The 22,797-nt window shown below is 49.1% G+C and overlaps 2 protein-coding genes across 2 annotated transcripts in view; one reads left to right on the top strand and one right to left on the bottom strand.

Moving 5' to 3' along the window:
* EFCAB5 (EF-hand calcium binding domain 5) overlaps nucleotides 1–11,288 on the bottom strand; it is a 65,504-nt gene extending 54,216 nt beyond the window's left edge. Inside the window, exon 1 of the mRNA XM_039369709.1 lies at nucleotides 9,633–11,288. The gene's annotated coding sequence lies outside the window, so the exon portion shown is untranslated. The remainder of the gene's footprint in view (nucleotides 1–9,632) is intronic.
* The window catches only part of LOC120320186 (protein phosphatase Slingshot homolog 2-like), a 145,536-nt gene continuing 132,155 nt past the window's right edge, over nucleotides 9,417–22,797 (top strand). Inside the window, exon 1 of the mRNA XM_039369706.1 lies at nucleotides 9,417–9,663. Within this exon, the coding sequence (XP_039225640.1) occupies nucleotides 9,601–9,663 (63 nt within the window). The 5' untranslated portion in view covers nucleotides 9,417–9,600. The remainder of the gene's footprint in view (nucleotides 9,664–22,797) is intronic.

The following is a 22,797-nucleotide window of genomic DNA, read 5'->3' as shown; positions in this document are numbered from 1 at the left end:
CGTCCGGTTTTGGTCAACACGATGTCAAAAAGATGCTGAGACTCTAGAAAGAGTGCAGAGAAGAGCAACAAAGATGATCGGGGGACTGGAGGCTAAAACATATAAGGAACGGTTGCTGGAATTGGGAATGTCTAGTCTAACGAAGAGAAGGGCGAGGAGGCACATGATAGCAGTGTTCCAGTATCTCAGGGGCTGCCCCAAAGAAGAGGGAGTCAAGCTATTCTCCAAAGCACCAGAAGGCAGGACAAGAAGCAACGGATGGAAACTCATCAAAGAGAGAAGCAACCTGGAACTAAGGAGAAACTTCCTGACAATTAACCGGTGGAACAACCTGCCTCCAGAAGCAGTGAATGCTCCATGAATGGTATAGGGTCTCCTGCTTGAGTAGGTAGTTGGACTAGAAGACCTCCAAGGTCCCTTCCCATCCTGTTATTCTGTTACTTGAGTTCTCCTGACTTTAAGAACCCTGACCTAACCACCTTACCCTTGTGTCCCCCAGACTTGCTGAGATGAAGAACGTTGAAGAAGCAACGGGTGGAAACTAATCAAGGAGAGAAGCAACCTGGAACTAAGGAGAAACTTCCTGACAGTGAGAACAATTAACCAGTGGAACTGCTTGCCACCAGAAGTGGTGAATGCTCCAACATTGGAAGTTTTTAAGAAGAGACTGGACAGCCATTTGTCCGAAATGGTATAGTGTTTCCTGCCTGAGCAGGGGGTTGGACTAGATGATCTCCAAGTTCCCTTCCAACTTTATTATTTATTATTATTAATTATTATTATTATTACTATTAATTGAGGCAGGGGCAGCAGGCCAGCTGTCAAAAGGCACCTTGGTATTAACCGTTTTATACGGCAGGCACCAGGCAAGTTAAAACTGCTAAATTTTCTCTGCCGATGCATAAGGAACAAGATGTTCTGATCCAGAGACTGGGAAAGGTCACATATCCATAGCAAAGAAAAGAGGCTCCAGGAAAATGTGCAGGTTAGTGCATTGTGGCGTGATTCGCACTCGCGAGCCAAAGGGGGCTTAGTCCGACAAAGGCAGAAGGGAGACACACACCAAGAAAGAAATGCCAAAGTTAAAAAAAAAAAAAAAAAGGTTTTTGCTCCATTGGATCCAGCCAGCCTTTTGACTTGCACGGATGACACCAAACAAACCAGCAAGCGGAATAGAGCAAAGCTTTCTTTGTGTGATTGTGTGTGTGTGTGTGTGTGTGTGTGTTTGTGTACCAGGGTGCCAAAATATTTGGTTATGCTTCTGAGGAAGCTGGACACACTGGAAGTTTTTAAGAAGAGACGGGACAACCACCTGTCTGGAATGGTGTAGGGCTTCCTGCCTGAGCAGGGGGTTGGACTAGATGATCTCCAAGGCCCCTTCCAACTCTGTTATTGTTATGGTCAGCAAGATGGCCGTTTGGAAAAGGTAGACCTCCACCTTATGGCCACAACTGAGCCCAAAATTTCTGTTGCTAAATGAGACATTTGCCTAGTGAGACTTAGACCAAGTGAAGGTGGACCTCAACTTATGACCACAATATGGGGAAGAATTTCTGTCCCTAAGCAAGGCAACGGTTAAGGGAGTCGTGAACAGGTTGATGACCTTTCTTGTCATGGCTGCCAGACGAATCACTGCAGTTGTTAAGTAAGTCATACAGTCGTTAAGTGAGTCCAGCTTCCCCCACTGATTTTGCTTTTTGGGAAGGTGGCAAATGATTCAGTGGAGTGGAAGTCCACCCCTTTTAGAGTGTGCTGGCTGGGGGATTCTGGGAGTGGAAGCCCAACCCTCTTAAAGCATGCTGGCTGGGGAATTCTGGGAGCTGAACTCCACCCACCTTAAAGCATGCTGGCTGGGGGATTATGGGAGTGGAAGTCCACCCATCTTAAAGCATGCAGCCTGGGGAATCCTGGGAGTGGAAGCCCACCCCTCTTAAAGCATGCTGGCTGGGGAATTCTGGGAGCTGAACTCCACCCACCTTAAAGCATGCTGGCTGGGGGATTATGGGAATGGAAGTACACTCCTCTTAAAGCAGGCTGGGGGATTCTGGGAGCGGAAGTCCACCCCTCTTAAAACAGGTTGCCTGGGGGATTCTGGGAGTGGAAGTCCACCCCTCTTAAAGCATGCTGGCTGGGGAATTCTGGGAGCTGAACTCCACCCACCTTAAAGCATGCTGGCTGGGGGAATTTTGGGAGTGGAAGTCCACCCCTCTTAAAACAGGTTGCCTGGGGGATTCTGGGAGTGGAAGTCCACCCCTCTTAAAGCAGGTTGCCTGGGGGATTCTGGGAATGGAAGTCCACCCACCTTAAAGCAGGCTGGCTGGGGGAATTCTGGGAGTGGAAGTCCACCCCTCTTAAAACAGGTTGCCTGGGGAATCCTGGGAGTGGAAGCCCACCCCTCTTAAAGCAGATTGCCTGGGGGATTCTGGGAGCTGAACTCCACCCACCTTAAAGCATGCTGGCTGGGGGATTATGGGAGTAGAAGTCCTCCCCTCTTAAAGCAGGCTGGCTGGGGGATTCTGGGAGTGGAAGCCCACCCAGCTTAAAGTTGCTAAGGGTGAGAAATACCCTTAGTGATGGCTCCTTGGTACCATTGCTCCTCTCTTTAGTAGACTTAAAATCCCAAACAGAACTACGGTTTTCTGATGAGCGATCACGGTTGCCCCTCCTTTACTTGGTTTCTTGTTTAATTTTCCTCTACGTGCGTTTTCAAAACCTACGCACTCCTTCCACTTCTTCCTCTGCTGTTTTTGGCTGTTCCTTGCTATGCTTTCACGGCTTTCCAAGTATTTTTCTCTTTTCCAAGACATGCTGAACATTCTCAAATGTCGCTGGAATTCCAGCGTATCAAGCCAAGACATTTACTGTAAATACTGTAACTGGCAAAGGTTTGCTTGTGGTCAAGGCCTCCGAAGGAGGGGGGGCTTGCAAAAAAAGAGAGAAAAATTGGAAATGGATCCATAGCTGCTGCCTTCATCGGAGCTGGGATAGAAGCAAGGAGTGGAGCCTGGTTGTCAGAATGCTCTGCAAGTCCAAATAAAGGGAGCCCAGAGCCAACTTACAACCCTTCCTTTAGTGACAGTTCGACGTTAACAAGGGCACTGGGAAAAAAAAACAACGGACTTGTGACTGTGTTTCCCCACTTACCACCGTTGCAGCATCAATCAAAATTTGGTACTTAGGCAACGGGCATGTTGCAGTGTCCCAGGGTCACATGACCCCCATCGGTGATCTTGCCAGCCGGCTCCGGGCAAGGAAAAAAGTCAAGGGGGGGGGGGAAGCCAGATTCGCTTAACGACCGTGGAATTCACTTAAGAACTGCAGTGATTCAGTTAAGAACAGTGGCAAAAAAAAAAAGTTGCAACGTGACGCGCAAAAGTATGCAAAAACATACTAAGAACAGGCTAGAGCATAGGAAGAACGGTTGTAGGAATTGGGTGTGTCTAGTCTAGTGAAAAGGATGGGGGGGGAGATATGATAGCATCTTCCAGTATTTGAGAGGTTGCCCCAAAGAAGAGGAGGGGGTCCCCTTATTTTCCAAAGCCCCTGAAGGCAGGACAAGAAGCAATGGATGGAAACTCATCAAGGAGACAAGCAACCTGGAACTAAGGAGAAATTTCCTGACAGTGAGGACGATTAACCAGTGGAACAGCCTGCCACCAGAAATCGTGAGTGCTCCATCAGTGGAGGTTTTCAAGAAGAGGCTAGACAGTCACTTGTCTGAGATGGTATAGGTGGCAAACATGTGCTGTTGCCCCAGCCTCACCTCCTCCCGTGACCCCCTCCTCCCCAGCAGCCCCCCTGGAGGAGAGTCACCCCCGAGCGTGGCCCATGCAGAGCAGCGCAGCCAAGAACATGGCAGCCAGGCAGCGTAGACAAGACTCTGCCCTCACACCCCATCGCGCACAGTTGATGCTGGCGCAGGCAGAAGGCATGGCCGCAATGGCGCTGCTGGGCTGCCTGGGCAATCTGCGGCAGGCCCTGGAGGCAATGAGTGGCCCTGCGGGGTGGGGCAGGGCAGGGGGTGGAGCGGTGGTGGGGCCAGTTTTTGGGCACTTGGTCTCTAAAAGGTTCGCCATCACTGGGATAGGTTCTCCTGCTTCAGTGGGGAGGTGGACTAGAAGACCTCCAAGGTCCCTTCCAGCTCAATTCTATTCTATTATTATCCTTTTGATTGAACGTGGCACCCTCCACCTATAATCAACCTTCAATATACTAGCAGCCTTCCAGTATCTCAGGGGCTGCCCCAAAGAAGAGGGAGTCAAGCTCTTCTCCAAAGCGCCTGAAGGCAGGACAAGAAGCAACGGATGGAAACTCATCAAGGAGAGAAGCAACCTGGAACTAAGGAGAAACTTCCTGACAGTCAGGACAATTAACCAGTGGAACAACCTGCCTCCAGAAATGGTGAATGCGCCAACACTGGAAGTTTTTAAGAAAAGACTGGACAGCCATTTGTCCTAAATGGTCTAGGGTTTCCTGCCTGAGCAGGGGGTTGGACTAGCTGATCTCCAAGGTCCCTTCCAACTTTATGATGATGATGATGATTATGATCTTCGCACAGTCAGCCAGATGTTCAGACTGGATTTGGCATTTTTGTCTACCTTTCGAGTCCTTCCCAAGGACATGGGATAGGCAGATGTGGATGTTTGATGGTATTACAGATATCGTCGCAGGATGGAAGCAGTTCCTAATAAGGTCGCCTTTTGCAATTGACTAATGGCGAATTTGTCAATGCCGATGATGGTGTTCAAGTGGTGCTCCAGTTGTTTTGGGAGTGCACCCAAGGCGCCTATGACTATGGGTACTACCCTTGCTTGCCTTTGCCACAGTCTTTCTATTTCTATTTGTAGGTCTTTGTATTTTGTTATCTTCTCCAGTTCAACATCATCATCATTATTATTATTCCCTTTTTTCAGTGTTGCAATCTTCAACGGTCACTAAATGGATTGTCATAAGTCAAGGATCATGGAAACTGAGCAAGGAGAGAAGCAACCCGGAACTAAGGAGGAATTTCCTGACAGTGAGAACAAGTAACCAGTGGAACCACCTGCCTCCAGAAGCTGTGAATGCTCCAACACTGGAAGGTTTTAAGAAAAGACAGGAAAGTCATTTGCCTGAAATGGTATAGGGCTTCCTGCCTGAGCAGGGGGTTGGACTAGATGACCTCCAAAGTCCCTTCCAACTTTACTATTATTACTATTATTATTATTATTATTACATGTAAAAAAAGGATGTTGAGACTCTGGAAAGAGTACAGAGAAGAGCAACAAAGATGATCAGGGGGCTGGAGGCCCAAATATATGAAGAACGGTTGCAGGAATTGGGTATGTTGCCACCAGAGGTTGTGGGTACTCAACACGGGGTTTCTTTCAAGAAAAGACTGGACAGCCACCTCTACAGAGTCTCCTTCTTGAGCAGGGGGTTGGACTAGAAGACCTCCAAGGACCCTTCGAAGTCTGTTATTCTGTTAACAACTGCCTCACTTAGCAATGGAAATTTTGGGCCGTAAGCCGAGGACTACCGGTGGAGACCAACTCTTGCCCTGCTCCTAGGCCAACACAGCAAAGTTAAGCAGAGGGAAACACTTCCAATTTGAGGCAGAACCCTATACATTTAATTTGACTTTGCTTTGAAAACAGTCAGCTCTTTCTGATGGAGAACCCCAAAAGTGTCAGCAGCTTTTTTTTTTTTGCTCTTTCATTCTTTGAGTCAGGAGGTTTCGGTGTGACTAGCGCCAGTGGGGTTCAGCGACGATGCTAGGGCTTAATACAGGTAGTCCTCGGTGTAAGATGGATCTACCTGAGCTGGCGGAGGCATTCTGGGAGTTGAAGTCCACACCTCTGAAAGTTTGAGATTGAGAGACGTTGGTGACCTCTTTGATCAGCAGGGGGCAGAGTTGCGTGGATTCCCCACATTCACTTAGCTTAGTCGGGTATGGTATCTGCAGAGGTCAGGCAATCACTGACAGGCAAATTTGGTTTAAAGAACCAGAACCAGAACTAGAAATAATAGAACTAGAACTAGAACAGAAATACTGTAGAAATAGAAATGGATAGATAGATAGATAGATAGATAGATAGATAGATAGATAGATAGATAGATAGATAGATAGACAGGGAGAGATGAGATGGAGAGGGAGGGGAGAGAGCGAGGGAGAGGGGGGGAGAAGGGGGGAGAGATATATACATACATATTAGACAGATAGACAGAGTGATGGAGAGGGAGAGGGAGAGGGAGAGAGAGAGAGAGAGAATAGAAAATGATAAACTTAAACTGCTCTGGGACTTCAGAATTCAAACAGACAAGCACCTGCAACATAACACTCCAGACTTAACAATTGTCGATAAGAAAGACAAAAAAGTCTGGATAGTGGAGGTGGCAGTGCCTGGAGACAGCAGAATAGACGAGAAAGAACTGGAGAAGATAACAAAATACAAAGACCTACAAATAGAAATAGAAAGACTGTGGCAAAAGCAAGCAAGGGTAGTACCAATAGTGATAGGCTCCTTGGGTGCAATCCCAAAACAACTGGAGCACCACTTGAACATCATTGGCATTGACAAATTCGCTATTAGTCAATTGCAAAAGGCGGCCTTACTAGGAACTGCTTCCATCCTGCGACGATATCTGTAATACCATCAAACATCCACATCTGCCTATCCCAGGTCCTGGGTAAGGACTCGATAGGTAGACAAAATGCCAAATCCAGTCTGAACATCTGGCTGATTGTGCGATGATCAATAATAATAATAATAATAATAATAATAATAATAATAATAATAATAATAATAATAATAATTATTATTATTATTATTATTATTATTATTATTATTTAAGTTTATATGCCGCCCATGTCACTATCAAGCCACTCTGGGCAGCTTATTGGGGGCAAAAGAGACTGTTGTCCCCGAAAGCTGCCTCTCTGGATGCTAACACCATTCGGTGGGCTTTTGGGTCACATTCAGAAGGAGCAACAGAGAAACCCAACAGCTTGCCTTCAGGGTGGAAAAAACTTCCCCAGTTCAATGTCTGCCTGCCTGCCTGGTAGTTGCAAGAGGCTTCCCTATAAACCCACAAAGTGGCCATGATCCTAATTGCCAATTCTTTCTGCTTCTTTCATCAGCTGTGCCCTAAAGTCAGGGCTGCAGACAGAGAATTTAGGGAGGGTGACACCCTTTACTCCTTTGGCAGATTTCAGAGAAGAGCAACTAAGACGATTAAAGGCCTGGAGACTAAACCATATGAAGAATGGTTGCAGGATTTGGGAATGGCTAGACAGCATACTAAAAAGCAGAGACATCACCCTGCCAACAAAAGTGCACATAGTCAAGGCCCTGGTTTTCCCAGGTGCAATGGATGGCTGTGAAAATTGGACCGTAAGAAAGGCTGAGCGCCAAAGAATGGAGGCCTTTGAACTCTGGTGTTGGAGAAGACTCCTGTGAGTCCCCTGGACTGCAAGGCGATCCAACCGGTCAGTCCTGGAGGAGATCAACCCCGACTGCTCTTTAGAAGGCCAGATCTTGAAGTTGAAACTCAAGGACCTAATGAGAAGGAAGGACTCCCTGGAGAAGGGCCTAATGCTAGGAAAGACGGAGGGCAAGAGAAGAATGGGACGACGGAGAAGGAGGTGGCTGGATGGAGTCCCTGAAGCAGGAGGCGTGAGCTTCAATGGACTCCAGCAGATGGTAGAGGACAGGAAGGCCTGAAGGAACGCTGTCCATGGGGTCGCGATGGGTCGGACACGACTTTGCAACTAACAACAACAACAATAGTCTAGAGAAAAGAAGGACTAGGGAGGACATAATAGCAGGATTCCAGTATTTGAGGGACTGCCCCAAAGAAGAAGAGGGAGTCAAGCTATTGTCCAAAGCGCCTGAAGGCAGGACAAGAAGCAACAGATGGAAACTCATCCAGGAGAGAAGCAACCTGGAATTAAGGAGAAACTTCCTAACAGGGGGGACAATTAACCAGTGGAACTCCTTGCCACCAGAAGTTGTGGGTGCTCCATCACTGGAGGCTTTTAAGAAGAGACTGGACAGCCATTTGTCTCAAAGGATATAGGGTTTCCTGCCTGAGCAGGGGGCTGGACTAGATGACCTCCAAGGTCCCTTCCAGCTCTGTTATGCTATATTCTAAGAGCCATATTGGATATACGGAGGAAGAATTTCCTGAGCGTGAGAACGATTAACCAGTGGAACAGCTTCCCTCGAAAAATTGTGGGTCTGAAATGATGTAGCGTTTCCTGCTTGAACAGAGGGCTGGACTAGATGACCTCCAAGGTCCCTTCTAGCTCTATCTGACTGACCAAATTGCTCTCTCTCAGCATCGACTTCAACTCCTAGAATTCCCCAGCAAGCATATCATGGCTGGCTGGGGAATTGTGGGGGTTGAAGTCTACACGTCTTAAAGTGGCTGTGGGTGACAAGCACTGCTAGGGGCCGAGGCTTCTTCTGGGCTGGCAGTCCAGGCTTCTGCAGCCTCAGCTACCTGGGGGGAACCCAGCCAGTCCCTCTGCTTCTGCCAGCCTATGTTGAAAATGGAACCCCAAGTTAGTCCAGCTGGGTAACGACTACAACTCCCAGCATTCCAAGCAAGGCTTGGTAGCTGGTCTCTGATGTTAGTGGGGTTGTTCCAGCAACACAGACACACAGACACACACAGACACACAAACACATACAGACACACACACACACACAGATATACAGACACACACACAGACATATACACATACACACAGACATATACACAAACAGACAGGCATACACAGACACACATACATACACACAGACATATACACAAACAGACAGGCATACACAGACACACACAGATATACAGTGGTATACACAGACACCCACTCACAGACCCACACAAAGACACCCACCCACAGACATACACAAACACACATAGACATACAGACACACAAACAGCACACATACAGACACACAAACAGCACACATAGACACACAAACAGCACAAACACAAACACACACAAACACAGACACACAAACACACACAAACACAGACACACACAGAGACATATACACAGACACACACATACATATACACAAACAGGCATACACAGACACACAGACATACACATACACACCCAGATATACAGAGATATACACAGACACCCACCCACACAAAGACACACACCCACAGACATACACAGACACACAAAGACATACAGACACACAAACAGCACACACAGACACAGACAGATACCGACACACACACACAAACACACACAAAGGAAGACGCCTCCCGCGGATCGGCTCCTCCTCCGAAGCGGGCGCGCAAGAGTTAACCGCAGCCGCAGGAGGCGGGGCCGCGGCGGAGGGGGCGTGTCGAACGAGCGAGGGGCGGGCCCGGAGGGAGGGACGGCCGGCCCGGCGGCTTGACAGGTGACGCATGCGCGCTGCCGCCTCATTGTGCCCGGCCGGCCCAACCCCGCCGCGCCTCAGTCGGCGAGCGAGCGTTGGCGGGGGAGGCCGCCATCGCCGCTGCCGCTTTCGCGCTCCCGCTCGGGCCGCCCTTCCTCTCGCTCGCCCGCCATGGAATAACCACAGAGGGGGGCTTCTTGGCAGGCCCCGCCGCGCCCCGATGGCTCTGGTGACGGTGCAGCGCTCGCCTACCCCCAGCGCCACCTCCAGCCCCTGCGCCTCGGTGAGTTGCCCGCCGGCGTGAGGGGGAAATCGCGCCGTTGGTGGTGATGGTGCTGCCTTGCTGCTGCTCCTCACGCGCGGCGGCTACTGCGCAGGCGCGGCGCGCGCTCGGAGTCCCCCCCCTTCTCTCTCCCCCTCCCTCCCCGCCCCGGCGCCGCTCGTGTGTTTTTCGGTATTTTGTCCTCTTCCCGCCACCGTCCTCCCCCTCCCTCCTGCCTTGACAGCTGCAGAGCCCATTCATTGCTTCCTGGCTGCCTCCATTCATTCATTCATTCATCCATCCATCTCTCCTGCCTTCCTTTCGCCTCTTCTTCCTTCCCCCGCTTGCAAAATGGAGGCTGCGGGCTGGGAGGAGGAGGAAGGGGCACCTCGGGGTGACCCTGGGCGGTTGATGCCCTTCAGCCTCCCTCTCCAGCTACACCCCCCCCCAGAGGTGTGTGTGTATATGTGTGTTCTCCACACCTTGGCACAGTTTTGTGTTGGGGCCTGTAGGACTGACCCACACCCCGTTACTCATAGGCTGGGTTGTTTTTCTGCTCTGAAAAGGTGTCAGTTCAGGTGAAGTTTGGGAGTTTTTTTTTTGAATGATTTAATTCTGTTTTGGGATCGCACAGGTCGTCCTCGACTTACAACCGTTCACTTGGTGACCGTCCCACAGGCAGTCCTCGACTTACAACCGCTCAGCGACCGTCCGGAGTTTTTTTTTAAAAAAGGGACCCCTGAGGGTTTTTCACACTTAACGACCGTCGAGGCATCCCCGGGGTCGCGTGATTTACGTTCGGAGGCTGGACTACTGACTCGTCTTTATGACGGTGGCAGTGTCCCGGGGTCATGTGGTCGCCTTTTCAGAGAAGCAAAGTCAATGGGGGGAAAGCCAGACTTGCTTTACAACCCTGTGACTAATTTAACGCCCACCGGGTGATTCGCTTAACAAAGGGTGACGAGTCGTAAAATGGGGCAGAACTCAGATCCATTTCTCACTTAGCCTCTTGTGGTCGCAAGTCGAGGGCTACCTGTATCTTCTGATTTAGGATGTATGACCTGTATCACTTTGTTGCTTTGCATATACACGGAGAGCTTATGCGTTGGAGACAAATTCCTTGTGTGTCCAATCATATTTGGCCAATAAAAGAATATTCCTACTTTTTTTTTTTTTTTTAAAAAAAACAATCTCAGGGAGTTTGGGTCGGAAAGAAAGAGGCTTTTGTCTTTGGTCTGTTGGGAGGAGAGAAGGAGCAGGGCTTCTGAGGGACGTGCAGAGGGGCAGCTGCATAGGAAATGCCCTATTGCCCTTTTCTCTCCGCTCTGGAAAAAGATTCCGTTTAGTTGGAGGGCAGGGAGTGAGGAATGGAAGGGGCATTTAAAGAGAGGTGCCTGGCTGATCTTTTCTGGAACTGGGTGCCTAAGCAGTGATGGGCCTCACCCCTTGCCTGCGGCACCACCAGGGGTGTAGGTTAGACTGTAAGTTATTATTTATCTTATTGTATCCTGCCTGTATTATTCGATCAAATAGCTCCAGGCGGTGAACATATCTAGCACACGTGTCTCTTCCTGTTTTCCCGACAACAACCCTGTGAAGTGTGTTGGCCTGACGGAGAATGATTGGCTTAAAGTCACCCAGCTGGATTTTAAGCCTATGGCGGGACTAGAACTCACCATCTCCTGGGGGTGATTGACTCAAAGTCAGCCAACCATGTTTCATGCCTAAGGCTGGTCTAGGACTCACTGTCTCCTGGTGATTGACTCAAAGTCAACCAAGTTTCACGCCTAAGGTGGGACTAGAACTCACCATCTGCTGGTGATTGACTCAAAGTCAACCAACCAGGTTTCATGCCTAAGGCAGGACTAGAACTCACCGTCTCCTGGTGATTGACTCAAATTCAACCAACCAGGTTTCATGCTAAGGCGGGACTAGAACTCACCGTCTCCGGGTGATTGACTCAAAGTCAACCAAGTTTCATGCCTAAGGCGGGACTAGAACTCACCGTCTCCTGGTGATTGACTCAAAGTCAATCAACCAGGTCTCATGCCTAAGGCGGGACTAGAACTCGCCGTCTCCTGGTGATTGACTCAAAGTCAACCAACCAGCTTTTGTGCATAAGATAGGACTAGAATTTGGGTGACTGGCCCAGAGTCACCCAGCTGGCTTTCATGCCTAAGGTGGGACTAGAACTCACCATCTCCCAGTTTCTAGGCTGGTGCCTTAACTACTAGACCAGTGGTTTTCAACCTTTTTAATGCCGCGACCCCCAACTGGTCCTAAGTCGAGGACTACTCAACGGGTGCAGCACCGTTTGCAGAAGGGGACTTTTGGCGGGCTCAGCAGGGCAGAAACGGCCTGGACAATTCCTGTTGGCTTTTGAAAGCCAATAGAATGAGACTTTATTCAAGAGAGTCTATTCTATTGGCTTTCAAAAGCCAATAGAATAAAAGGGAGCAGCACAGCTAAGGAAAAGGGGGAAAAAATGGTGGACTGCGTTGTTTGGCAACCCCCGTGAAATGGTCATTCGACCCCAAATGGGGTCCCGACCCACAGGTTGAGAACCACTGTACTAGACCAAAGGTGTCAAACTTGCAACGTCACATGACGTATCGCAATTTTTTTCCCCATTGCCGGCAATGCAGTGGGCGCGGTTTCGGCGTGACGCATCTGGCCTGTGGGCCAGCAGTTTGACAGTCCTGCAGTAGACCAAACTAGCTCTCCAGTTGGAAATACTACCCCCCCCCAGGAGAAATCAGTGCTAAACCTCTTGTATGCTGTACTGTTGCCAAGAATACCACCTAGGTGTCATTGGGTGTTGCCATTTTTGTGAGCGCTGAATTGAAAAAAGGGACACAAGTCTTGTTCAATGAAACATCACTAGGGTCTGATCCAAGGCATTTACTGCTTTCTGAGTAGATGTCTGGAAGGCTAATCCCATGCAAATGAATGAATAAATGCAACAGGGACAGAAGACTTAACAAATAAGGGTGGGAACTGGTAAACATTTATTTAACCACATCTGCACACCACCTCAGCGTGGCTGACTGTGTTTGTGCACACAAGCAAATAACTCAAATCAGGAGCAAAAGCAAAACAGGAATTCATAATTGCTGGTAATCCTGCTAAAAACGGATTTTTTTTTAACCTTCTGAATCTGGCGCACAGCAATATGTGGCACGAAGCTTTCACGTTGAGATGGTACGGGTGCATTTTTCGGCTCATCTGATTTTGCCTCCGGAGCGTTAACTCTGAGCTTGCACCTGGAGAACTGTATCTTGCTGTAGGGAGTATCTGTGTCGCTATTTTGCAGTGCTCTGTAATCTGACAAGCTGCTGGGTTTTTGATTTTTTTGTTAAGGTGGGGCTAGCCAAAATAAGCCTCAGAAAAGGAACAGAGAACGGCTTATTAACCATGCGTTTCTGCCGTATTTCCTCAGCAAAGGATCTGGTTCAGTTGAACAGGGGCTGTTTTTCAGCAAACGTCTTTCAGGTTGTAGCTTTAATTAGACCAGAATTGAACTGGAAGGGACCTTGGAGGTCTTCTAGTCTAGTCAACCCCCCCTGCCAAAGCATTTATCATTTCAGACAGATGGCTGTCCAGTTTTTTTCTTAGAAACTTCCATTGAGGGAGCATCCATAATTCCAGAAGGCCGGCTGTTCCACTGGTTCATTGTCCTCCCTGTTAGGAAGTTTCTCCTTAATTCCAGGTTGCTTCTCTCCTGGATCCGTTTCCATCCATTGCTTCTTGTCCTGCCCTCAGGGGCCTTGGAGAATAGCTTGACTCCCTCTTCTTTGGGGCAGCCCCTGAGAGATTGGAAGACGGCTGTTATGTCCCCCCTAGTCTTTCTTTTCTCTAGAACAGCGGTTCTCAACCTGTGGGTCGGGACCCCATTTGGGGTCGAACGACCATTTCACGGGGGTCGCCAAACAACGCAGTCCGCCATTTTTTCCCCCCTTTTCCTTAGCTGTGCTACTCCCTCTTATTCTATTGGCTTTTGAGAGCCAATAGAAGAGACTCTCTTGAATAGAGTCTAATTCTATTGGCTTTCAAAAGCCCATAGGAATTGTCCAGGCTGTCTCTGCCCTGCTGAGCCCACCAAAAGTCCCGTTCTGCCAACGGTGCTGCACCAGTTGAGTAGTCCTCGACTTACGACCGGTTGAGTAGTCCTCGACTTACGACCGGTTGGGGCTCGCGGCATTCAAAAGGTTGAGAAGTACTGCTCTAGAACTAGCCATTCCCGGTTCCTGCAGCCGTTCTTCCTATGTTTTAAGTCTCCGGGCCTTTAATCGTCTTGCTTGTTCTTCCCTGCGTTCGATCCCAGGTAACTCAGCATCAGCTACCTGAACCATTTTTCTATTTTGTGTGTGTTAGTCTTCGGCTATTTATCTGGGTGAAAAACTGCCTTTGAGGCCGGCTTCTTGGAAAGCAGTTAATCCCCCCTCCCCGTCCACTCTCGCCAGGACAAATTCTCAGAACACATGGGTTTGTTTTCTGCAAAATGCGTGTTTACGTCCTTTGTTTTTGGGATCCCGCGCGGCGTTCCTTTTTCGGCGGGGCCAGCCAAGAGATCAGCCCTGGAGCCAAATCCGTCCCAAAGAATTGTAACATCTGTTCGGAGGCAAACAAAGAGCTGGACGTTCGCCAGGCCCTCTCGGTCAGGAAGGACAGAAGGCGGACGGTGACGTCCGTGACCTGCCGTGTCATTGGCGATCTTTCCTAAGGGAGGAGATGATCCACCCTCCCTGGCTGGTTTCATAACGGTCCCAAAGCAATCTGCTGGGCTGAAAGGGGACGTCGGCAGAGCCCGTTCAAGGTCTCTGCTTACAGTTATGTTTTATTTGGGTTCTATGGGTCAGTTAGAGGGGATCTAGGACAGAGACCCCCAACCTTTCGGGCACCAGGGACCGATTCCGTGGAGAGAGGGTTTTCCACGGACCAGAGGGTGCGTGGTTTTGTGTGCTGCCTGCATCCCACGGATGGGGCTTTCCTTGTTTGTGTGGACCGGTTGCTGGCGTGCTGCGGCCCGGTACTGGTCTACGAACCAGGGGTTGGGGACCACTGCTTTAAAACAGAGGCCCCCAACCTTTTGGGCACCAGGGACCGGTTCCGTGGAGAGAGGGTTTTCCATGGACAGGAGAGTGCGTGGTTTTGTGTGCTGCCTACATCCCACGGATGGGGCTATGCTTGTTTGTCCGGCCCGGTTACTGACATGCTGTAGCCCGGTACTGGTCCATGGCCCAAGGGTTGGGGACCCCTGCCTTAGGGGTTCTGCCTCAAAACACCTAGAAGGGGATCCAGTGGGGGTCTTCAAGCCTGGATATCAATAACAGAGCTGAAGGGACCTCTGAGGTCTTCTAGTCCAACCCCCTGCTCAAGCAGGAGATCCTACACCATTTCCGACAAGATGGCTGTCCAGTCTCTTCTTGAAAACCTCCAGTGATGGGACACCTGCAACATCTAGTGGCAAGCTGTTCCACTGATCCATGTCCAGGGTTTGGGGACCCCTGATCTATGACAGGGGCCCTGGCCTACTTGGAACTGGTGGGCTTGCGCGCATGCATGTCTGCACAGCTCAGCTTGTGTGAGCGGCAGGCTGGCACACTTGCACACGCATGCAGTTCAGCTTGCCCAAGTTAAGCTGCGTGCGCATGTGTGCACATGCTGGCCCTCCGCACCACTTGGGCTGTGCATGAGTGCGCGTGTGTGCCGTTCCCCTTATCCTCCCCCTAGCCGGGCCGCCAAGCGGCAAACCGCTGATCTAGGGCAGGGCTTTTCAACCAGTGGTCCGGGTACCACCTGTGGCCCATTGGCACCTGGCAGGTGGTACGCGACCATCCTAGAAAAGTGGTAGTGGGGGAGGGGAGTGAGCTGAACCGGTGGCAGCACCGCACAAGTCTGAGCGAGAGACGGCTGGAGCTGCAGGGCTGTCAGGGCTCAGCGGAAGCCCCGGGATCAGTGCTTCTTCGGGGCTGTCAGGGCTCAGTGGAAGCGCCAGGATCAGTGCCGCTTTCCAGCTGATCGGCGCTTCGGGACTGTCAGGGGTCAGCGGAAGCACCAGGCTCAGCGCCAGGCTCAGCGCCAGGCTCCAGCTGGAGCTCGGCACTAATCCTGGTGCTTCTGCTGAGCCCTGAAGAAGCACCAATCAGCTGAAAAGCAGCACCGATTCTGGCGCTTCTGCTGAGCCCAGAAGAAGCGCCGATCAGCTGGAATGTTGCAGCCCTGTTGCAGCCAGGATTATTTAATTAGGCCAAAATTAGAGTACGCGGTTGCGTTTGTAGAATGCGTGTTGTGGGGCATCATAATTTTGTGTGTGGTTTTTTTTTTTTTATAAAAACCTTAGCTTAGTTAGCATGTTGTATGAATACAATCCATACACCTTGTTGCTGCTTAGAATTCTCAGTTCATTTGCACTACTACAGTGTTTCCCAAACTTGACAATTTTAAGGCATGTGGACTTCAACTCCCAGAATTCCACAGCCAGCATTGCTGGCTGTGGAATTCTGGGAGTTGAAGTCCTCATGCCTTAAAATTGTCAAGTTTGGGAAACACTGCACTACTAGATGGTATGGGAAGTAAACCAAGATCGACTTCCTGCTTTTAGAGGTAGCCATCCACCTGGGCAGTATAAGATGGCAGCTGTCAGTTGCTTTTCTGAAACTCATTCTCTTCAAAGGCACCAGCTTTTGTCAGCTGCCAATCAATGAATGCAATAAAGTTTGGACTAGTGGTTCAAGCTCCAGGCTAGAAACCAGGAGATGGTGAGTTCTAGTCCCGCCTCCGGCATGAAAGCCAGCTGGGTGACTTTGGGCCAATCACCAGGAGGCGGTGAGTTCTAGTCCTCCCTTAGGCAGAAAAGCCGGCTGGGTGACTATGGGCCAATCACCAGGAGACGGTGAGTTCCAATCCCGCCTGAGGCATGAAAGCCGACTGGGTGTCTTTGGGCCAATCACCAGGAGAGTGTGAGTTCTAGTCCCGCCTTAGACAGGAAAGGTGGCTGGGTGAAATTTGGGCCAATCACCAGGAGACGGTGAGTTCTAGTCCTGCCTTAGGCATGAAATCCGACTGGATGACTTTGGGCCAATCAACAGGAGACAGTGAGTTCTAGTCCTGCCTTAGACTGGAAAGGTGGCTGGGCGACTTAGGGCCAGTCCATCTCTCTCTACCAGCAGGAAGATACATGGATACATTTGCCACATATAAAATAAAAATGGCTAGACCAGTGGTTCTCAACCTTTTTAATGCCGCGACCCCCAACCGGTCGTAAGTCGAGGACTACTCAACCGGTCGTAAGTCGAGGACTACTCAACCGGTCGTAAGTCGAGGACTACTCAACTGGTGCAGCACCGTTTGCAGAATGGGACTTTTGACGGGCTCAGCAGGGCAGAGACAGCCCGGACAATTCCTATTGGCTTTTGAAAGCCAATAGAATTAGACTCTATTCAAGAGAGTCTCTTCTATTGGCTTTCAAAAGCCAATAGAATAAAAGGGAGCAGCACAGCTAAGGAAAAGGGGGGGAAAATGGCGGACTGCATTGTTTGGCGACCCCCGTGAAATGGTCGTTCGACCCCAAATGGGGTCCCGACCCACAGGTTGAGAACCACTGGGCTAGACCAATGTCGGACTGAAATCACATTTTGTGGTTATATATTTCATTTATCTGATTGTCCTTTTGGAAGAAGGGCTTAGCCCAAAATCAGAAGTCTGGAGTCTCGTACTTTTGATTTAAAACAAATCGCTTCGAAGCTGCAGCACCGGCTTCATTACAGGCCAGACTGAGGTGATTAAAGCTGATTAAAAAAAAAAAAAGCTTCTGCTTTTGAATTGAACTTGCTCGCTGTGATTTCTTTTGCCACCTTTGACAAATATCCTCTGGGACACTTCAGCTGCCTGAAATATTTCTCTGTGGCTGGGTTTCTGCACATATTTGTTTATTTGTTTGAGAAAGGTGGGTTTTTGCAATCTTACCAGCAATTACAGGTAATCCTCGACCTACGACAGTTTCTTTAGTGACTGTTCAAAGTTATAACGGCACTGAAAAATGGGACAGAACCGTTTCTCACAGTTAGGACTGGAGGCTAAAACATACAAGGAAAGGCTGCTGCAATTGGGTCTGTCTCGTTTAATGAAGAGAAGGACGAGGGGGGACAGGATAGCAGTGTTCCAGTATCTCAGGGGCTGCCCCAAAGAAGAGGGAGTCAAGCTGTTCTCCAAAACAGCTGAAGGCAGGACAAGAAGCAACGGATGGAAACTCATCAAGGAGAGAAGCAACCTAGAACTAAGGAAAACTTCCTGACAGTGAGAACAATTAACCAGTGGAACAATGTGCCTCAAGAAGCTGTGAATGTTCCAACACTGGAAGTTTTTAAGAAGAGACTGGACAGCCATTTGTCCGAAATGGTTTAGGGTTTCCTGCCTGAGCAGGGGGTTGGACTAGATGATCTCCACGGTCCCTTCCAACTTTTATTATTATTATTATTATTATTATTATTATTATTAATGTCAGTAGTGAATCCAGCTTCAATTAACAACTGTATGGCTAACTTAACAATTGCAGTGATTCACTTAACAACAGTGGCCCAAAAAGCCGTAAAATGAGGAAAAACTCCCCTAACAAACGTCTCACTTAGCAACACACATTGGTGTTTGAGCTTGACTGTTTTCCTGCAGACGTTTCATTACCTGACTAGCTAAAGTCATCAAAGCCAGGGAAGTTTGTGGAGTGGGTGAAAAGAAGGGGAGGATGGGATGAGGATGGGAGCAGGAGGAGTGTGGGGTCCTTGGGGCTCTCTGAGCTGGGTCGTCTTCTTGCAGACGTTTCATGACCCAACTAGGGAACATCATCAGTGCTAGAAGGGCGTGTGGGGTTTGCAGAGAGGAGGAAGAGGAAGAGGAGGAGGACTGCGGTTCTTGGTGCTCTCTGAGCTGGGTGGTTTCCTTGCAGACGTTTCATTACCCAACTAGGGAACATCATCAGTGCTAGGGGGTGGAGGAGGAGGAGGAGGAGGAGGAGAAGGAAGGGGAGGAGGAGGAGGAGGAAGAGGAGGTTGAGAAGACAAAGGAATGAAGGGGGGAAGACCAAGAGGAGAGAGAAGAGGATTCTGAGTCTATTGATCTCTGAGCTGGGTGGTTTTCTTGCAGATGTTTCATGACCCCACTAGGGAACATCCTCAGTGCTAGAAGGGAGGGGGTTTGTGAGGAGGAGGAGGAAGAGGAGGAACGACTGTGGCATCCTTGGTGCTCTCTGAGCTTGGTTGCTTTCTTGCAGACCTTTCATGACACAACTAGGGAACATCATCAGTGTCAATGGGTTATGGAGTCATCTGATAAAAACATGTCCCCTGCAGGAAAGGCTGAGTACAATTTGTCTACACATTTACCGTGGTTCACCCTTCACTTTCCCCACTCTGAGACTCTCTGGACGAAAGCAGGAAAGGCACTTTTATAATTCCCCCCCTCCCCTGCACCCCTTTAGAGACCCACTTGTTTTGGGAAAAATTTGCATTTCTCCTAAGCTGGAGTTTGGCTCCCAAATTCCCCAGCTGGCGGGGGGGGGGGGGGGAGGGAGTTGGGAGTTGAAAATCTGCACACCTGGAGGGTGCAAAGTGGACTCTGGTTGCCTTCTGCAGCTGTGCTGGGCCTTTCCCCCCCCTGAAAACCAGCCAGGGGGGCATCTTCCCCCTTCGACTCCTAATGGCTCATGATTTAAAATATATCGTTCCATATTTTAATTGCCAATCGCCTCTTGGAGTACTTACTGTGAGTGGAAAGACGTATAAATCAATAAACCTGCTTCATTTGCATATTTTCCTTCTGGGCCAGAGCACAGATTTAGATTTAGCCATGATTTGCAGCTAATCGATGATGGATGGCTTACCATTAAAGCCTGGAGCTCTGTACGGAGAAGATGGGGATGGCTTTAATGAGGCTTAGACACAGTTGTGAAAGAAAGATCATCAAAGGCTAATTTGGTTAAGCAATGCCATCAGGAGCAAAGACAACTGATCTGGCTGCTGGCTGTGGGATCCTCAGGCAGGGGGTCTCACCGGCCTCCTGTCAGTTGGGTGGGTTTCCCAGCAGGCTGGAACGGGGAGCGTTCCTGGAATGGGTCTTTGCCTTGACTTGCTCTGAGCTAGTTTTCTGATTTATTAAAACCCTGGGGCAGAGATGAGTAAATAAGACGCTAAGGCAGCGGTTCTCAACTTTTTTAATGCTGCGACCCCCAACCAGTCGTAAGTCGAGGACTACTCAACCGGTCGTAAGTCGAGGACTACTCAACCGGTCGTAAGTCGAGGACTACTCAACCGGTCGTAAGTCGAGGACCACTCAACTGGTGCAGCACCGTTTGCAGACTGGGACTTTGGGCGGGCTCAGCAGGGCAGAGACAGCCTGGACAATTCCTATTGGCTTTTGAAAGCCAATAGAATTAGAGTCTATTCAAGAGAGTCTCTTCTATTGGCTTTCAAAAGCCAATAGAATAAAAGGGAGGAGCACAGCTAAGGAAAAGGGGGAAAAAATGGTGGACTGCGTTGTTTGGCGACCCCCGTGAAATGGTCGTTCGACCCCAAATGGGGTCCCGACCCCACAGGTGGAAAACCACTGATCTAGTCCAACCCCCTGCTCAGGCAGGAAACCCTAGAATACCATTTCAGACAAATGGCTATCCAATCTTGTCTTAAAAACGTCCAGTGTTGGAGCATTCACAACTTCTGGAGGGAAGCCGTTCCACTGATTAATTGTTCTACCTGTCAAGGGGAAAGGGAGAGGTTTCCAAGCTGAGCCATGCTGGCTCAGGAATTCTGGGAGTTGAAGTCCACGAGTCATGAAGGGGCCAAAGTTCCCTCATGCTGGCTCAGGAATTCTGGGAGTTGAAGTCCCCAAGTCATGAAGGGGCCAAAGTTCCCCCATACTGGCTCAGGAATTCTGGGAGTTGAAGTCCATAAGTCATGAAAGGAGCCATTGTTCCCCCATGCTGGCTCAGGAATTCTGGGAGTTGAAGTCCACGAGTCATGAAGGGGCCATAGTTTCCCCATGCTGGCTGAGGAATTCTGGGAATTGAAGTTCATGAGTCATAAAGAGGCCATAGTTCCCTCATGCTGGCTCAGGAATTCTGGGAGTTGAAGTCCACCAGTCATGAAGGGGGCCATAGTTTCCCCATGCTGGCTCAGGAATTCTGGGAGTTGAAGTCCACGAGTCATAAAAGAGCCAAGGTTGCCTACCCCTGACCTGTACATATGTTGTACAGAGTATGTTTTTAAATGTGTGTTATGTCTGTGTACGCTTGAGGGCAAGCAACTACATTTCATTTTTAAGGTGTGCCGTTGTGCCTACAGGAGAAAAAAAAAATGACAATAAAGGTTATCATCTAGTTTTGACTGGCACCACTTTGTTGAAAAAAAAAAAAATCTTCACCAGGGTCCGGTCCAAGGCGGGAATGAACAAAATGGAGACTGCTTTAGAAAGAAGATTGCAGTTTATTGAAGAGCAGAGCCAGACAGAAAAATGGTTCTGGGAAAAACTGACCACATGTAAGAGGGAGTGGTGGGTTTTTATACCTTCTGGGGCTTTTGTTTGGAGTCGTTCCTGTGGCATGAACTTTGACCTGAGTCTCAGTGTGCCTTTCTGGTATTCTGATGGTGGTAGGTTAATCCTATTATGTCCCAGAGGTCATATCCTGCTTCCCTGGGGCTGTGGCTGACAAGTGTTGGATTTTTTTTGGTGGGAGGGATTGTTGTTTGTCTTTCTAATCTCAGCTTCCTGACAAAATTATCACATCTGCATTTCTGCAGACCTGGTTTCTGTTTGGGGCAGAGAGACTTGTGGGGGGGGGGTTGGGTTCTGCCTTTAAGATCCTTTGGGAAATATAATATTCTGCCTTTTTAATATTTCCCAAAATAATTCTTTCTCTGGCTTCTTCCCACAACTTCCTGGGTGCCGGATGGGTGTGGAGGGTAAAAGATTCACCCTGTTGAAATAGAGAGCCTTTGATGTCTTGGCTGGGGGGGGGGGTCTCCACGCCAAGAAGGAAGAACGAGATGGATATGTGTGCAGGTTGCGTACGAGCAAGATAAGTGTAGGCATCGGATTTTACACCTATAAGAAAATCTATTGTAAACTATTGCTCCCTTCTTTCCTTTGTTGCAGGAGTGCTCTAAAAAGAAATTGTTGCCTCTTTTGGAGGCAAAAATAATATAATAATATAAGACCGGGCCTTATGTACGGGGAAACACGATAGTATGCTTAAATGTGTGTTATGTAGGTGTACACTTGGAGAACAAGCAACTCAAATTTCATTTTTAACGTGGGCTGTTGTGCCCACAGTAAAAAAAAATGACAATAAAGGTTATCTAATAATCTAATTTTTTTAAAAAAAATCCAATTTATTGGGTATGTCTACTTTAATGAAAAGAAGGACGAGGGGGGACAGGATAGCAGTCTTCCAGTATCTCAGGGGCTGCCCCAAAGAAGAGGGAGTCAAGGTAATCTCCAAAGCGCCTGAAGGCAGGACAAGAAGCAATGGATGGAAACTGATCAAGGAGAGAAGCAACCTGGAACTAAGGAGAAACTTCCTGACAGTGAGAACAATGAACCCGTGGAACAACCTGCCTCCAGAAGCGGTGAAGGCTCTAACACTGGAAGTTTTAAAGAAGAAATTGGACAGCCATTTGATCTGAAATGGTATAGGGCAGTGATTCTCAATCTGTGGGTCGGGACCCCATTTGGGGTCGAACGATCGTTTCACGGGGGTCACCAAACAACGCAGTCCCCCATTTTTTCCCCCTTTTCCTTAGTTGTGCTCCTCCCTTTTATTCTATTGGCTTTTGAAAGCCAATAGAATAGACTCTCTTGAATAGAGTCTAATTCTATTGGCTTTCAAAAGCCAATAGGAATTGTCCAGGCTGTCTCTGCCCTGCTGAGCCCGCCAAAAGTCCCATTCTGCAAACAGTGCTGCACCAGTTGAGTAGTTCTCAACTTACGACCGGTTGAGTAGTCCTCGACTTATGACTGGTTGGGGGTCCTGGCATTAAAAAGGTTGAGAACCACTGGCATAGGGTTTCCTGCCTGAGCAGGGGGTTGGACTAGATGACCTCCAAGGTCCCTTCCAACTTTACTATTATTATTATTATGGATCATCGCACAGTCAGCCAGATGTTC

Source organism: Crotalus tigris, unplaced genomic scaffold, assembly GCF_016545835.1.
Source record: "Crotalus tigris isolate CLP2741 ecotype Arizona unplaced genomic scaffold, ASM1654583v1 scf7180000021203.308827, whole genome shotgun sequence".
In the NCBI taxonomy this organism is placed as follows: domain Eukaryota; kingdom Metazoa; phylum Chordata; class Lepidosauria; order Squamata; family Viperidae; genus Crotalus; species Crotalus tigris.
This window is presented reverse-complemented; position numbering and strand designations above follow the sequence as displayed.